Source organism: Onychostruthus taczanowskii, unplaced genomic scaffold (genome assembly GCF_017590055.1).
Source record: "Onychostruthus taczanowskii isolate IOZ18803 unplaced genomic scaffold, ASM1759005v1 scaffold14, whole genome shotgun sequence".
Taxonomy (NCBI): Eukaryota; Metazoa; Chordata; class Aves; order Passeriformes; family Passeridae; genus Onychostruthus; species Onychostruthus taczanowskii.
In genome coordinates this window covers 3,916,732-3,935,037 of record NW_024498573.1, presented here as the reverse complement: position 1 = coordinate 3,935,037, position 18,306 = coordinate 3,916,732, and the positions used below count along the sequence as shown (strand labels likewise).

Sequence of the window (18,306 nt, the reverse complement as noted above, 5' to 3'; positions counted from 1 at the left end):
ATAATTATAATAGCAGTAGCAGCAGTAATGGCAGTACACTGTTCTCTGCCCCGTACGGCCCCGTCGGAATCGGCGGAGCCGCTGCCGGAGCCCCGGTGCCGGTCCCGGTCCGGTCCCGCCGGCACCGGCTGCCAGCGCCTCCTCCTGCTGCTGCTGCTCACCTCCGGCACCGGAGACACGACCCAGCCCTCTGGGAAGCGAGCCCGGGCTCCCAGGAAAGCGAGAGCTCCGCTGCACGGGGCGCGACTCCATCCAGATGTGGGGGCAAACATCTGCAGGGCAGGTGTTGGAGGGCTGGGTCCCCACAGGGGATGCCCAGAGAGAAGTTTGATCTCACAGAGAGACAGAGAACATCAGGGGAGGCAGAACCCACCTCAGCCAGCTGCCCCCAGAGCCCCAAAGCACAGCTGGGCACGGAGCACTCCTGTGTCCCAAACCAGACCCACCTGCTGAAACCCCGGCAGAATGAATCAGCCTCGTGTTTTCTGGTGAGAACAGGCCCATTTTCTGGTGAAAATGTTTCTGACAGCAGCAGTGCCCCCTCCCTGCCATGTGGGACAGCTGGGCACAGGGAAGGCACAGCCCAGAGCCCCCAGCTCAACAAGGAGCTGACACACTCGCCTAAAATCAATATTTTAGCACATCAAAGCATGATGAGGAATCCCAGCAACACTCCACCATTGTGTCTGAGGTTCTCCCTCTCAGACTGTTTCCTCCCACCTGCGCTGGTGGAGATCATTACCAGCCTTTGAGCAGATCAGCTGTACCCCAAACTCAGCCACATCCATGCAAAGATTTGTATCTCCAAAACAAGATGTATTTTAGCAGGTTACAATTTTTCATTTTTCTTTACTTATCAACACGTACTTTCTAACAAGGAGGGCTTTTGAGAAATTAATTTCCATCTGAAAACAAACAAGGGCTGAAACAGTTTATAAAGGAACCCATCTTTCAAGGACATTTCCTTTTAAATTGCACAATGTGGCTCTTAGCAAGGAAAATAAATAAAACTTAATCTCTCTGCATTCCAGCTGGCATTTTTTCCCCAAGCTAGAAGGGAACAATCAATTTAAAGAAAACTCAGACTATGGTCAATTAAGAAACTGTATATCATTTCATTTATAAATACCAGATACCTATTCAATTGATTATTTTAATCCAATGGAGGCAGTTTTTACATTTTAAAATTCCTGGGCATGAAGTAATTTATCCACATTGCAGACCTGGGCTTTTCACATCTGTTGCTGCAAAATTCTGCAGCTCGTCTGGTCTTTGGCTGTGCTGTTAGCTGAGAGTGTTTCAGCTACCAGATTTATTTAAGGATGTGGATTCTAAGCCTCCAGGAAATGGCAACTGCTGGGGAAATTTGTGTCTAATTACTTGTAACACAAAGAAATCTTTTTTTCCTTTTTTTTTTTTTTAATTTGGGTTGGTTATGTATTTAAATTATTTTTCTCCTGTGACTTCTCTCTTTAACCAGGATGGTGTCCCTTAGGTTTGTGTGTGTGTGTCAGATGTTCTCTGAGTGTTGTTTAATGAGCTGCCAGCACCCAGCCCCTGCTTCTCCCCTTCCCAACCTCCCTTTTCCTCCTGACTCTGTCATCTTCATCCTGCTCTCCTCTGCCAGGGAAAAGGAAGAGGAAAAACCCTCTGGAAAACGACCTTTGGGCTTTTGGGGGACTTGTAGAGAGCTCACCAAGTCTAGCAGGCAAGCTTTTTCTCTAAAGTGTTTGTTTTCAAGAGAATAACCAATACCTTAGAGCCACGAAATGCATTTGCTGCGTGGTTTATCAGCTGGATCACAACTTCCCTTATGAAAAGGGATGGAATTTTCCTGGCCAGGCTCCCCACACTGGCACTCAGCAGAGCTGCACCAAGGAGAGAAACCACCACACCTGGGTGTCTAGCAGGATCCAGGGAGTAAAACAGCCATAATTAAGAGAAACAGGTATTGTCAAAAAGAAAACTGATGTCTTTGGGGTGTGGGGCTGTGATCTTTAATGTGGCTGCACACACATCACAAAAATGGGGACCAGCTATCCTGCCACACTCAGCATTGTAACACTAAGAAAAATGAAGTTCAAGGTTGCATTTACTGACAACTTCAAGCCAGCAAAGCCAAAGAGATTAGAGGGGAAATGTATTTGTCAATCTTTCCCACAAATGTTTTTGTGAGGCTTAGAATGAGCAATCCACACACAACAGCTCCAGGCACTGCAGAGGCTGAAAAGCTGAAAAATTAAAGGTCTCTTCATACAAATTTAACCTGCAGGAGGAAAAAAAGCCAGCACCAATCCCTGGCCACCTCCACAGCCCTCCTGGGAGCAGCACAGACCTGCAGAGAGCCATGGATTGTTCCTTCTTGAGACCTTCCAGCCCTGCACTCTGCACCATCCTGCAGGCTCCAAACCAGGGATGCCTCCTGCCCCGACCCAAACAAAATCCAGTGACATCAGATCCACCCCCAACTGGTTCCTCTCATTCTGAATGTTTCCCAAAACCAGAAAATGCTTCAAATGGCCAGTTCTCCCCAAAAGTGTCTGTGTGGGACAGGTGGGGCTTACACTGATATCATTATTCTTGTATTTGTATTTTATTTGCCAGAGAAAATCTGAATTTTGTGCCAATTGAATTCAAACTCCTTGCCTGTCCCTGCCAGTTAGCAAAAATGTAAAAGTCTGTTCTCAAATATTCAGACAGCTTAAGCCCAGTTATTTTTGTCTATATTAGAAAACTGTTGAGGTAGCTTAGAAATTTAATTTAATCAGGAAAAAGGAGACTCCAAAAGAAGAGATTTTCCCATGGTGGAAAACCTTGTGCATTTCAAGAACTCTCAGCCTTGGCATAAATGAAGTGTTTCACTAGGAACAAGGAAGGAAATAGATTCCTCTGCTGCAAAACTGCCAAAAACCAAAGGAGCTGAGAGCAATGCAGCTCAAAGAGAGGCTTTCAAATCAAACCCCTCACCACAGACTTGTTTCTCTCCTCATGGAGTCATCCCACCTTGTGTAAATCCATTTATTTCCCTGAGCCCAGAGCTGGGACAGCCGATAGGACTGACTAGACACACACCACCTCACCATGTGATCAGCGCTCCTATTTCCAACAAAAAACCAACCAGCCATAAAATTCCCAACTGTTCCCATTATATCACCTAGCTGGAAGCATCTTTTTGAGTCCAAATGTTCATCAATCACACCACCATCATGAGTCCACATGAAAACGATTTCAAGCCTCAGCCTCCAGTTACACCCTGACCATAAACACTCCAAAAGCAATTTTTTCCCATTTACTCATGCACAGCTGCAGAGAAATAGAAAATCCACTCAAAGCAGTGTCCAAGGGGGAGTTCTGCACCAGACAGAGCACAGAGGTCAGGAGTGTTCACCCAGATGCTCTACAGAGCTCTGAGACAGACGGTTCATTTCATTCCTAACCTCCCTGCTCCTCCAGGGCAGCCTTCCCTCTTTTCCTCCTGCTCAAGTTTATTTCTCCTGCAAGATCTAAGCTGGCCTCAGTTTTGGCAGTTCTCACTTCATCCCTGAACTTCCTGACCTACAAGATATGGCCTGCTTGGCTTATCAGTTTTTATTTCCCACCCACCCCCATTCTTTGCAGGCATATTTTCAAGTTTCTCTTAGGCTAGCTGTCCCTAGTTTTCAGAAAATGGTATCCTGCCAGCATTTCTGAGTCGCCAAAAACCAAAAACGAAGCAAAACACACTCACCACTTCCTTTAAGTTTTTTTGTCAGGATTTTTCCAACCAGTTTGCTGTGCCTCATCCACCCTGTGGCACTGGACATGCCCCAACTCACCTTGCTCTTACAACTCTTTATAGTGTTGGCACCTCATGAGGTAAATCACCTTTCAAGCCCTGTTCCTGTGAACTCTGCAAGCCTCTCTCTGCTCCCCTTCCCCTCCTTTCCCTCTTTAAGGCACCATTTTTCAGTGGGAAGTGCATCAGAGCTGTTTCCATGCCCCTCTTTGCAGGGTGCAGGACTCCCTGAGCCTCCACGTCTTGCAGCACCTTTTCCAGCACAGAACTGTCACTTTTGGGTCACTCCAGTGGGAATACTGCAGCAGCATTTTTCCTGAAGGATCACAAACCTTCCTGGTCTGCCAGGCTGCCCTCCAGTGCCACATCCACGTTTCCATCCTGTGATCCTGGCAGGCAGTTTTTTGTTGGACCTGCTGCTGGTGTGTTCATCCCCGAGGAGCCTCCAGGAGCACTCACCCACATTGCTGGAAATCCACAGTCCTTTCCTACAGCTCTGGCATTACCTATTAGCTGTGAATAATTCAGGTTATAAATTAAAAGGTGCATGGCCAAAAGGCTCCTGGGCACCAGCAGGGAAAGCAAACCTCAGGGGGGTGTTACCTTTTCATGCCACTTCCTGCATTTATGAAAATGTGACAGTGTGGGACAGGAATGGCCCCCGTGGTTCCTTCCTGCCCTCTGCCCCAGGTGATCCCACAGGTGAGTTCCTCTCCCTCCCTTCCCTGGGGTCACCTGGGTGTCCTCCCTTCCCAAGGCTGACCAAGCCTGGACTTACCACTTGGGTAACACTTGCTCCCTACCATGGATCTGAGGGGATCCCATCCCAAGTTTCCCATTACTCAATTATTTTTCCACATCCGGGGACAGCAAGCAGAGCTCAGGAGAGTATCCTTCAAACAAATCCTGTGAATTAAGGCAAAGCCTTTTTCCCACCATACTAAGGAGCATCCTGTAACAGCCCTGTCCAGAAAATCCCCATTTCCTGACTCCACAGACTTTTAAAGTGTGGCAAGAATGGAAACAGCCTAAATTATGTAGATGGAAAGCTTGGGTAGGGACAAAAAATCCTTTTGAGAAAGATTCAATTCCACAGAAATGCAGGCATGCAAGAGCAGGACCCAGACCATGGACTGACAGGAGAGAAGAGTTCAAGAAAATATTCTCAACTTTTTTTTCCCCCACTCCCCAAACATACCAAGCTGCTAATAAAAGTTTTGGGATGATCAGTGAAAGCACATGATAAATCCAAATTTCTGATTAATAGACAAGAAAACAAAATTGAGATACAGAATCAGAAGATGGTGTAACTGATGTTCCCATCCTGTCAGGGGGAAGAAAGAGATTTGGGGTTTATCTGGGGCTCAGTAGCAGCAGGCACAGCCTCCAGGAGCAAATGTGCCTTTGAGTTCTGCATTGGTCAAGATCTGGTGCCAAGAGGGGAGGGCAGGAGGTACCACCAGGACACAGAGCACTGAAATGGAAATGGGGGAGAACACAGGCATAGGGAGTTTCACTCATCAGGGGAAAGAGAGGGCTATTACTCGAGCCTCTGAACATGTACTTGTGGAATTTCAGTGCAAGAATCACATAACCAGGTGTAAAAATCTTCAAATGTAATTTATTAAGACATTCAGCTATGTCTGTCAGTCTACATCCAAATTTACTACTAAAAATAAAATAGTATCACATTTCACATTAGGAATACCGACTTTGAAAAACACTTGAGTCAAGCCTATCGTATAAATAAGTGACTAATTTCTCTTCATATCAAAATTCACATAAAAAAATTGCCTGCCCCCTACTCCCGCCTATTTCCCCACCCCAGTCCCTTGTTCTACTTGAAGCCATGATGAATGTAAAAATTTAAGTATGGACATGTCCTTGTCAAAGAAAAAAAGGTGCAAACCTATTAACAGCTTTTAAAAGTGGCATTTGCGGAGTCTGATCATACACAATAATGTACTCATTCCCAAAGTGCAAATATCGCCAGAGTTTAATACTGTTTTAATTCAGCTGCAAGGGTTAACATTACACAGCACAGTCCTGCAAGGCCTCTATCCGTGCCCTAAAACTCATCCCACTTTCCTCCTGAAGAGGCAAAGTGTTCATGAGAGCTTTAGTTTACTTCATGCAGCCCACACTGTGCCCATTATGAGCAAAAGTTTCATATACATCAAAATATTGACGACTCTGTCATAAAAGTCAAGAGTCACTATAGATTACATAAAGTCAAATGCAACTGCCCCAAGAACACCCAAAGCATACACACGACGTATTAAGAGTGCTTCCACCTCCTGGTACAATCACTGCTGTTACATCTTTGATTTCTGCTTACGTGCCATAAAAAATGTCAGCAACCGGAGCTGCCCGTCTGCCAGAGAGCGGCAACCCGCGGCCCGTAACGCCCTCAGGACCTGGGACGTGGCTCTGTGCAACTCCTCTCCCTGACCCAAACCAGCCTCCTGTCCCTCTGGCCACAACGTCTCACAGACCCCTCGCTCCTCTCACCCCCCACCTACATCTTGAAAACACTCTAGCAGTGCTATTTATTCCCAGACATCCTTCCTATGCCCACAGTTCAGAGAGCTTCTGGAGTCATTTCTACTGCATCTCACTGGAGTTACCACTACCAAGCAGCCCATAAAAATCAGCATGGGAGATTACATTTTGACCAGCATTAATAGCTACACTTCTTTCACAGCTGTGGAAGGATTGGTTTTCTTCTGAGTCAAACGTGGATCTCTGAAATGCGTTTGTTGCCACGTCATCCTCTGTAGCCTCAGAGCTGGACACAAACCCCCAGATCTCGAGCAGAGCAGCCCTCTGGGGCTGCAGTGAGTTCTGCAGCACAGGCTGCTCCCTGGCTGGCCTCGCAGGGGCTCGTGTCACTGTCCATGCTGTGAGACCCCCCCGGCTGGGCACAGGCCTCGGGGCTCTCGTGTCCATCGTGGCCCCTGCTCGGGCTGTCCTTCACACTTGGCCTGTGCTCACGTTCAGCCCCGGGCTCAGCTGCGTCTCCAGGCCTGGTGTTTTGCTCTGCACTAGGATTTGGCTGCTGCACTGGCTCTGGTCCCAGTCCTGGGAGCTGTGAAGGGCTCTTCAGTTGGCAGTGGCACAGAGGGCAGGTTTCCTGCACGTACAGCCATTTCTTAAGACAACCCGCATGAAAAAAATGGCTACATGGAGTGATTACAGCAGTTTTCATATCCTGAAAGACACACAAAAAAAAATAATTATTATTTGTATTCCCATTCCTCATTCCTCTTCTCTCACCTCATGCATCTAATGCGTTCGGTAGGACAGAAGAGACAGAAGCAGTTCACAGACAAGAAAGGGAATGTTCCTTCCTTCACACCCACAATGTTTCATATCAGGAGCAGCTGAGGGAGCTGGGAGGGCTCAGCCTGAAAAAAGGAGGCTCAGGGGGGACCTTCTGGCTCTGCACAACTCCCTGACAGGAGGGGACAGCCAGGTGGGGCTGAGTCTCTTCTCTCAGTGATCAAGCAACAGGACAAGAGGAAATGGCCTCAAGCTGTGGCAGGGAGGTTTGCTCTGGGCATCAGCAAGAATTTCTTCACAGAAAAGGTTGTCAGGCATTGGAAAGGAGGTGGTGGAGTCACTGTCCCTGCAGGTGTCCAGGGAAGGCCTGGAAATGGCACTCAGTGCCATGGGGATCAGCCACAGGCTGGACTCCATCTTGGAGTCTTTCCCCACCTTAAAGATTCTCTGATACACACACAGTTCAAATGCAGGCCAGGTCTTGTTTTCTTTATTACAGGCACTAAAAATGAGGCAAAAAAACTTTGTTTGTAAGATATTATTGAACATGACCTTTTCAGGATGAGAATCACAGGACTGGTTGGCTCAAGAAACAATCATGCAACTCAAAACAGGACAACGACAGATACAACATGTAACAACACCAGAAATTAAACGACACCATGAACTCTGCTAGCTGAGACCCACATAATACTAGTCTGGTGTTTTGAACACTGTCATTCAATCTGGCAGTTTTACTCTTCAAAGAATTTCTATCAAGTTTGGAGCCAATCCAATCCCACTCTTAACTGCACACTACTAATGTTAGGGTGATTCTTTCACTGTCACACATAACTACAATTTCTATTCAAGAGTAAGAGACTTTGGAGCTGGAAGTGTGATAAAGATATTACTTTCAGCATTAATGCCTAAGGTCCTTACATCTGCTGGCTTATGTTAGCAAGACCCTTAACCTTTTGATAATTAGGTTTCTGCTACAAAACTGACACTGCACATGAAGCAGCAATGTCTGTAGAGACTGAGCTGCTTCTACAGAATAGTAACAAATCAGCTACCAAGAACATGCTGTCTTTCACTACCAAAATCCTCCAGTAATGAAGAAAGGGAACATTTGCTGCTGTTACTGAGACCAGCTCAACCCAAACATGAGAGGTGTCAAAGCAGCTTAAGGACAGAGTCTGCTGTGTAACTGCAGGAAAAAGAAAGGCAGTTTAAGCACATCCAAGCTCTTCATTCCTAAGAATGATCTTGGTGACAGCACTCCAAATCAATTTGCACAAAGCAGAAAACTGGGTGATTCCAGTAGCTTACTGAGCCCAGTATTATTCATCAAACATAATTCAAGGCATTTATTTTATTAGCTGAAGACTGAACTTAGTCCGGGGGTATTTCAACTCAAGCCAATCCTTTGACACTTCCATTCCCACCTGGTAGCAGATGGCACAGATGTCATTGTGCTGCTCCAGCTGCTCCTTCGTGGCCACGGGCAGAGATTTTATCTTATTCACAGCGTCTCTGCGAAGGAGGAAACTCTTCCAGCCCAGCTGGGCCCGCAGCCACACGTTGTAATAGGAGTGGATGAAGATGATGACGGAGCCCATGACAGTCCACTCTCCAAAGATGGTTTCTGAGACTCCATAGGCCACCACGCACAGAGCCACCAGGAACTCCAGCAGCCGGTAGGTGCCGTTCACGTAGTAGATCACATCGTCCATGTTCTCCACTGGCTCTTTCCTGAACTCCTCCACCATGAACAGAACATAAATGAAGAGGGTCCCAAGCACCTGGAACAAAGTGCAAGACCATGAGCTCAGCTTTCTGAACTGGAGCTTGAGTCAGGGCTGGCCATCGAGCTCTGTCCACACAACGCTCCCAAGCTGGGCAGAGGGCAAGCCCCAAAGTAGTGGAATTGTTGCTGAACTTCAAGGCAAATAAAAGTTGCTCTTTCTTGCAAAGCATTTAAGCTTGTTCCCAAGTACTTCCCCTTCTTTACCTTCCTGAGTCCAAAATACAGCTGAGTTAGCTCCCAAGCTGGGCAGAGGGCAAGCCCCAAAGTAGTGGAATTGTTGCTGAACTTCAAGGCAAATAAAAGTTGCTCTTTCTTGCAAAGCATTTAAGCTTGTTCCCAAGTACTTCCCCTTCTTTACTTTCCTGAGTCCAAAACACAGCTGATTAAACAAGAGTGCTGAGCATTTTAAGGGACAATTAAAAAAATTTTAATATAAAAGCCCAAGTAATAACAAATACTTAGAGTATAAAACATTTCTTCTATTTACACTACTGTGTTTCAAACATCAAATTGCTTTCAAAGAGTTATAGCTAAGTAATGACACATAAATGAGTACTCTGGGAAAAAACATTTTTACTATGACAGTTACACACCCTCAAAAGCCTTTTGGCTTTACAGTTTGAAGTAGACTTCCATTCACCTCTGTTCTCAGCCCACCCAGGAGCTCCTCAGCCTCAGATACAGGACACAGAATGAGATTTTTTTATTACCCCTCATAATTCTGCCCTTCTCTCATCCCTGTTCTTTTCTCATCATGTATTTTCCTCCTTAGAATAACAGGATCACAGTTAATGCAGGGCTTCACAGGGCTGATTTCTTACCTGAAGAGAGGTCAGAATACTGCTGGAGATAATGATCAACAGCCAGAAATCCATGTGGAAAAACTGACAAATCATGTAGGCCATGTACGCGGGGAACACGAGCAAGAACAGACAGAGGCTGACTGCTCGGAAGTGCTTCCACAGACTCCTGCAAAACAACACAATAGGTTTTTATTTTTCAAGTCAGATTTGAGTGTCAGAATAAGAATAGAATGACTGCTGGATGCAGGCACGTTAGATAATTGCTCAAGGCTTTAGCTGGTTGAAAGGAGTTTCTATTTTGCTTGGGCACAGTCTCATTCCCAGCTTGCACACATGCTTACAACTGTGGAAAGTTCTCTCTCATCTGACCTTTGCTGTTTTCAATAGAAAGACAAAAATTATGGGCAAAATAAGTTGATCTCAGTGTTACAGATGGAATGAATGTTACAGATGGAAGTCCATTAAAATAAATTATTAAACGTGTAACTGTTTGGACACTTCTCTAACAAACAAGAGGTCTCCAAATTAAATAATTCTTGCATCTATTCTTCATGTTTTTGCTAATATGTGTGGGGCAAAGCTACTTCCTTTCATCACCAGATTTAACCCTGCTGCCTTTGGAAGTATATTCCCCAATTCAGAGATCACTAAAGAAGAAATGCAGCAGGACTTGAACATTTATCTCTGCCAGTCCTTACTCTGCTCCTATCACCTGCTTCTTCCTAATCTCCTCCCCAACCTAAACACACCATCAATCTTTTTAGAGCCACCCATTTGTGAAGGCTTTCAGAATATCTCCACTAATTTACTATACCATCTCTACTTGTTCCTCAGGTTGTATTTTAACCTCACTTAGCTCTGGAGATAAGGTACAGAAAAAGTCAAACCATGTGGGGGCACAGGACAGCAGCACAAACTGATTAATTCAATACAGTCTGAAGGAACATCAGAGTGACTTTGAGGTCTGCAGTTTTGTGTCTGTAGGTGAGGGAGTGAGAGCTGAAGTGGAATTTATCCTGTTTCTTGCTGATTGAGAACTCCCTGGGAGATTTGGCAGAAGAGCTAAAACTCGATATCCCCACAGTCTGCTTGTTTAAGCTGGGCAGATGCTCCTATCCTGGCTCTACTGCCTTTCCCTCTGTTTCTATCCTGGAAGTTAACTTACTGCACACAGAACATCTCTAAGCTAAACAAACTCTACACATAAACAAGCTTCCTCTGTTCACTTCTTCACTTACAGGTTACACAAAGGGAAGAGACAAGTGCAATTGACAAAGATAAAAACAGATTCATATGAGAACAACACATAGCACCAATCCAGTTCTTCAAAACACAAACGAAACCGAACAATCCCACACAATCCAAACATGTGGGACACTAAGGCAAACCTTACACCTCTTATTTTGTGCCAGTAAACCACATCATTTTGAGATCACAAAAAAAATAGGTTTTACAATATTTAATATAAGGTCACTCCTAGAAACTTCCCACCCTCAAGAGCTGGGTGAGATCACTGCTTTAGAGGGAAACTCACCCAACTGCAGAGGAGGTTAAGAAAAACCATTCTGCAAACACACACAATAGAGTGTGGGTGGGGAGAGCACAGTCCTGGATTTGCTTAACTGGAACCACAAAACTAGAGAACTTGGACTAGAAAAGAAATCTGCATACAGAAAAAAAAAAGCAAGGCAACTTTGCAAGTATTAAAAGCCATCAATTACTAGTTTATCACCTCCTAAAAGAACATTGAGTAACTCTCAGTTTAGGAAACCAGTCTCTTACTTGTCCCTTGAGGCTCCCAGTGCCAAGACAATGGGATCAGCAATTTCCAGCATGGACTGAAGGATGGATGCCACCACAATGAAAAGAATAATACTGAGCAGGAATGCCCGATGCACAACTTGGAGCTCAATCAAACCTGTCTGCACGGCCAGGATCAGGAGTGTGACTCCTTCAGTCATCCCCCTGCAGATCAACACAGTCAAAAAAACAAACAATCACATCTCTGTGTCAATGCTGGTTCAAAAGTACATCCAGAAACACCAGGAAATAAACTGTCTGCTTCTGTCACAGCCTTTCATATGTCACTGGTTTTAGGTTTCAGTGGTGTCCCTTGGAAGGCTTTAACCAGGGAGGGATGTTTTCAGAAATGCTGAAGTGCAGGGCTTATGAACCAGCAGATTTTGCTCCTGACAAGCAGCATTTGGGCTACATCCAGCTCAGACACCACCCAGCACAAAGCATTTTAAGGACCCAGTTTAGGCAAATCACCAATTTTTGTCATTTTTCAGTTTATTCCCCCTGTACCTAAACTAAATACAGCTATCCACTCCTTTCTGTCTTGGAACCTCAGAGTGACTTTAATCCCTCTGAGGAGCACCACAACTATTTTACTGCAATAAAGTACATAATGCACCAAAAGATGTTTTTATACAGTTACTCTTATTCAGCCCCAATTTATACCCTTTCTGCTTCTGCATCTTGGAATCCAAAATGTAAAACATTCTTTTGCAAATGGTCTCAAGTATCTACAGAGAGTTATGGGCTGGAGTAACAGGAAAGGCAGTGTCAGGATCCCAATTTCATATTAGACAAGTTGAGACAAGCCTGAGAAAAGCCATTTTGGCTATTTCCCATAACAATTTACAAGCAATCCATACAATGCTGTGTTTTAAATCTCACAGATTAGTAATGTTTCATACGTGATTAGAGGGGACATGAGGAAATGAAAATACAAAGTGTTTATATTATCCAAGCATGTGAAAATTTTTCAGTGACTCATGAAAATACAAGTGATTGTAAATCCCAAGTAACAGCCCTGAATTTTTGCAGAAATGAACCATCTCCCAAGAAGTCTGTGACAAATATTTTCACCTCAAATCTTTTTAATGCACACACACTGGCATACAAAATACCTGCCAAAAGGTCAAGAGTCAAAAAACTGCAATGCCACCCCTGTATTTTTATATAAACCCCCTTTCTATCTGTTTCTTTTCAGACCCTAGGCACAACGAGGCACTTACCTGTTCATAGCAGGATCGTTCATGAACGCTCGGTAACCCTGCAAGTAGAACTTGCAGAGAGTCAGAACTCCCAAAGCAACAAAAGAGACTGTGAAGACCAATCCCAGCAGTGAGTACGGAGTGCTACAGCATTCGGCAATACTGCCAGGAGAGAGAGGAAAAGAAACAAAAAGAAAAGGTTAAAACTACTGTAATGAGCTCTCCCCTTGTCCTGTTAACTGTGCAAGTTTAAAGCAAAATTGGACGGGTTTAATGAAAATGTTCGAAGTTCTACACTGCCATTAAATCTTTCAATAAAAGAAAAAGGTGAGTGGATTTTATTACTTCTTTCCAAGATGTAAGTTGATTGCAGCTCCCCCTTGGAGGCAGGGCTGTGCTGTGACATCCCTGCAGTCCCCTCAGCACAGGGCCACGTGGTGGCACTGTCCTGCTGCCGCTGGGCTCGCAGCCACAGGCCAGCCAGAGCCTCCACACACTGCTGGAATTTCACCCAGCACCACAAACACAGTTAAAGCAGATGGATTCACTAAGGCATGTTCTCCTCCTACCCATAATAATGCACACCAACATCAAACTAATAAATCCCATTGGGAGACTGGGGCTTTTTGTCCCCATCAGGTCAGGTGTGCAACACCTGTCTTGGGAACAGCTGAGCCTGAAGCAGCAGAAACTACCCATAATAATGCACACCAACATCAAACTAATAAATCCCATTGGGAGACTGGGGCTTTTTGTCCCCATCAGGGTCAGGTGTGCAACACCTGTCTTGGGAACAGCTGAGCCTGAAGCTGCAGAAGAAGACAGCAGAGAAGGCTCTCCTTCAGCTGGTTTCTTCCTCTCTTTTGCTACAGCAAAGCCCCAGAGACAGAGACCCCAGACTCCATTTGACAGCTGCATCACCCACTTTCAGGCTGCTCTTCTACTGGCCCTGGCACTGTGGTATTTGAAGCAGTCCAAGTCCTGAATGTGCTGTGGGCTCAGAAACACAGCACTGCCAATGCCAGGAAAAGATAAAGAACCTTTAAAGCTGCCAGCCAGGGGTTACACACCTGGAAATACTCATATGCATAATCCAAGGTAATACACTGACACATTCATTAAAAAAAATAAAATCTTCATTTTCTCCTCAGGACAGTAGTCCTGAGAGAGAAATTGCCATGGTCAAAACCATGACCTGCTAATTAACTGAGTGATGAGTGAAGCAGTCCAGGCTCTGACAAAAGAGTTTTGAGGAAGCACATGCTTCAAAAATAAGCAAAGCTCATCCAAGAGACATTAACTTTGTCTCTTAGTGACTACTTAAACCTGAAATAGCCTTTGAAAGCAATTCACTGCAAAAAATGTTGATATGTTTACATATTCTATTTACAGTATTTCTGGTAAGCCTTAAAATTCTGCCTGTTTACCAAGCCAAGGGGGGCTGAAAAAGCTTTTAGATGTTTATGTTGATCAAGATAGTGAGAAGCAGTATTTAAAGCAGTTATTTATTTGGACATTTGAGGAACTCTACGTTTTGCTTCAAAATAAATTATCAGTAATCAAGAATCCTGATTTTTCTGCTTTTTTGTTAGAGTAATGTTAGGACTCTTCTTAAACTTGATCTACTATGCAAGGGTCCCAGAGGAGCTTATGAGGTCAAGAGATGCCTGGGGAGCTTTACTATGTTTATGTGTCAAGCACAAGCTTATAAATTGTCCCAAAGAGCTGAACTCTTCATGACTTCTCAAAAATCATAGCAGTTACAAACCCATGGAAAAGATTTTGAGAGGAACAAGAACAATGAAAGGTACAAAATAGTTTTAAACAGCAAATACTGAACAAGAGCTTCCCAGTCTGGGAAAAACAGACTTATGCTACTCTCAGTCTTCAAGAAAACAACTTGATATCCATGTCTCCCCTCCCCAGTACATGAACTGAGGGACACTGAATGAAATTATATGGATTCAAGCAATCACAATGAATTTTTCATTACAGACACGAGGCTGTGCTGGAAAAATGCCTTCCCTCAGGATCTTCCAAATGACACAAGTGTACATGGGCTCAAGGGCAGAAACCACAAACTGATGGAAGAGTTTTTGGAGGGTTACTGAAATACTTATTAGCCACATCCAGCTAATGCAGCTGACAGAAGAAGTTGGATGCAGGATTGGATGAGTCCTAGGAAGCATCCTGTTTGTCACATAATGGGTGGGTGTCCTTCCAGGACCTCACCTGCAGCCACTGCTGGGAACTGGATCCCAGCTCCAGCAGGAGCTGGTCTGATGCAGCACAGCCACTCCTCATGGAGTCAGACACAGCTGCTGTGTACACCCCAACTGCTCCCACCTGAACTCCAGCCCCACTGCTTGAAGCAATTGTTCACTTACAGGGCACAGATGCAGAACTCACTTGTTTTCATGGAAGAGCACATCTTCTCTTCCACTTTGCTGAACAGCCAGCACTACGTTATTACCTGACCTGACAAGATACTTCAGCTCCCTCCACAGGGTCAGAGGCTGTTAGTGATACCATTACAGTTTGTGTTTTTAAGATGAATCAGTGTTTTGTCCCTGTTTTGCCACAAATAGCGGAAGTATAATAATTTGGTGTAGGAATAAACTCAACTTCAAGGAAAAGGACTGCTTCTCCTCTATTGTAACAAAACTAAAATTCCAGAAGAAAGGAACTGGAAGAAAAATTTCAGACCCCAGTGGTTTAGTTAATAAGCAGGAATATAGTCAGTGCTTCTGCATAATGCAGGGTGACACCATAAGCAATTTTAATACTATATGCAGTATAAATCCTTGGCGTTTCTCCTTAATGATAATTAATTTTGACAGCCTACAGGATGGCACCATAGACAGATACAGCAAGGCAAGAAAAAGCCCAGCAACTGGGAAGTCTGACTGGAAAACTGTAGTGATGAAGAAGTTACTAATAAATAGCAGAACTAATGAGGTATGATCCCTAAAGACTCTGTCCTGTGCTAGCTAGCTGTGTTTAGACAACTATTAGACCCCTCTTTTCCCCATCCCACTATGGCACTGTACCTAATCTGCCTAACCCAGCTTCTGCAGCACCTCCAGGCCCTCTCTGCCCTGCATTCTGCTCCCTCTGTACGTACAAAAGCTGAAAAAGGCTTTTTTCATAGGTTCCAGCCAGGAGAATCCCTCAAATGCAGCCTCTCAGTAATAGCACCAACACAGATCTCTATCCTTTATATTACAACCTCTAAACTTCATAAAACTTTACGGCCTATAAACTCTTTTAATGTTTTTAGAAAGCTTTTACAAATCCCATCTTTCTGATCTTTACACCTCTGCCACATTAACCACTGGGCTCAAAAGTTGCTTTGGGAGTTGGGTGCTTTGGCTGCTTGGATGAATTCAAGAACGTGTCCCACACAAAATGATGAAGCAAGACATCTAAAGCTCAGAAAGCAACACAATCATGAATAACATATCAGATGGGCTGAACTTCAGCTGAGGTATCTCAGACTTAAAACCAATTTATATACTGAAAACAACTTCTGGACCAAAGCTCTAATTATGGCTACTCCTTCCTCAAAGGAATATTTTGCTTTCTTTGGGAGCTCTCCCACAGTTCTATCAACATCTGCCCTGAATGGGATCCATGCCTTTGCAGGACAAGCTTAACAGGGTTTATATGCATAGTCACTGCTGTAAGGAAAAATATTTGTTGGGTATCTAAGTGCAATAAAGCCAATATCCACATCTCATCTCTAAAAGAGCACAGATACTGATTTCAAAAGACAGCTCAAACAGAAAACCATCTGCAGGCTCCTGAATTACCTGGTTAAGAAGAGGAAGAGGAGCCTCTCTCTGGAGGCAGGCTGGTCCCGTGTACTGAAATAGGAATAGATCTGAAGAGCAAATAAGACAAGCCAGAACACCATGAAAAGCACTGGGACCACCAGCTGGTTCCACAGAGACATTCCCAGTGCCAGGAGCCCATACACCTCTACCACCTGGGAAGACACAAAAAGACAATTTGTTATTGAGTCACAGCTCTTGGGATTTGATAACAAAAGGGAAGTCAACAATACAGTCACAAGGAAGGCAAGGATGATCCCCATGACATCAGCCATCCCCCAGGAAGAGAGGAGGTACATCAAAGTGCAGTTTGACAAAGGCAGAGCTCAGGTTCTGCAGTGACATTTTCAGTCTGTCTGGCAGGAGGCAGAAGCACCTGACTCCAGCAGCAAACCCTCAGACCAGCTCAATGTCCCTTCCTACAAACACCTGGCTTGGAGCTGCTCCCTGCAGCCCACTCACAGCTGGAAGGATGAGGACACGTGGCTCTGGGTCATGCCAGCCCCTCAGATCCTCTTGCCCAGTTTAAGTCACAGCAATTTTGTTTTCTCTGCAGCTACTGCCGAGTCACTGCACACATCAAACACTGAAATGAGTCATACCATTAAAAAAGTAGTAAATCTACTTTGCTGACCTGTTTTTAAGGAAAAACTTAACCCTCCCCCAAATTTTATGCTTAAGTATCTCAAAAGGATCACATACCTAATCCACCAAGTGTTTTGAAATTCACACTTAAGAATGAATTTCAAAATTTTTCTTCCTTATATTGGAAGACTCTGAAGCTCAAAGTACTTCCTTTCCATTGCAAAGACTTAAGTTACAATCATTTCCAAGATGCTGTAACTTCATATAGCTGGACTTAGGTCAAAAGGAAACTGCTCAGAACTATTAACTCTTCATCACCTGCTTCCCACAACATCACAGAAGCCATCATGGCACGGAAATTTTTGGAAATGCTACAAAAGCTGACAGGCATGAGGGATATGACACTCACGGGACCTGCTGCAGCACTGGGGCTGATGGACAAGCAATTGCTGCTGGCAGGGACACAGTGCCAAGCTCCTGCTCTGCTCACAGACTTGTCAAGGAAGTGCTCCTGTCCTCAGGAGACTCCCCTGGCCTGGGAGCAAGGCAAGCAATCCTGTGCAGCTCCTGGCACAGTGCTCCACCGCACTGGAAAAGGGTCATGCTACGCTCATAATGCAGATTCATAACCGTGAGACATTTCTGGCACCTTCTGCTGCAAACAGGCAGCCAAGGTTCTGGGCCTGCTTTTAAATTATACCCCTGGGCACAGCCTAACACACAGACACAAACACAAAAAAGCTGCCCTGTTAGCGCTCTCAGGAAACACTCCTGGTGTTTAACATCCCAACAGTCACTAAGTTTTGACACTGATATCAAACCCACAATCAAATCCAGCCTAAGATAGTTGGATTTGTGTGTAACCCCACAAACACCAGGACAGCACTGAAAGTCAACAACTGCTCACAGTTACAGCAATGGAAATACAAGCACGAAAATATTCCAGTTGGAATGGCAATATCCTCCTCTGGAATAAACATCTAGCCTTGATTTGTAGCAGAGCTGCCACCAGGTACATGAACACACCATGAGCTGATGGTTTTTCTGCTGTTTCAGGAACACAAGCAAGGAGCAGCAAGTTCTCAAAAAAACAAAAATCCTGGGTTTTGCCAGTACAATGTGAAAACCACTCCCAAGTATTCTGTGCAACTCTATTACAGGTATTTAGAAAAGCAGCATCCAACATTCTTGTAAACCCAGTGCCACATGACAAATTTTCTGCCATTTTTTCTGTGTT

The 18,306-nt window shown here is 44.6% G+C and overlaps 1 protein-coding gene across 2 annotated transcripts in view; it reads right to left on the bottom strand.

The window, feature by feature from the left end:
• Positions 1–5,378: 5,378 nt before the first annotated feature.
• RNF145 (ring finger protein 145) overlaps positions 5,379–18,306 on the bottom strand; it is a 47,424-nt gene continuing 34,496 nt past the window's right edge. For both annotated transcript variants that reach the window (XM_041397807.1, XM_041397808.1), the window contains exons 6-11: positions 16,464–16,639; positions 12,673–12,813; positions 11,432–11,614; positions 9,668–9,815; positions 8,485–8,841; positions 5,379–6,986 (exon numbers count right to left, since the gene is read on the bottom strand). In XM_041397807.1, coding sequence (XP_041253741.1) covers positions 6,558–6,986; positions 8,485–8,841; positions 9,668–9,815; positions 11,432–11,614; positions 12,673–12,813; positions 16,464–16,639 — 1,434 coding nt within the window. In that variant the 3' untranslated portion in view covers positions 5,379–6,557. The remainder of the gene's footprint in view (positions 6,987–8,484; positions 8,842–9,667; positions 9,816–11,431; positions 11,615–12,672; positions 12,814–16,463; positions 16,640–18,306) is intronic.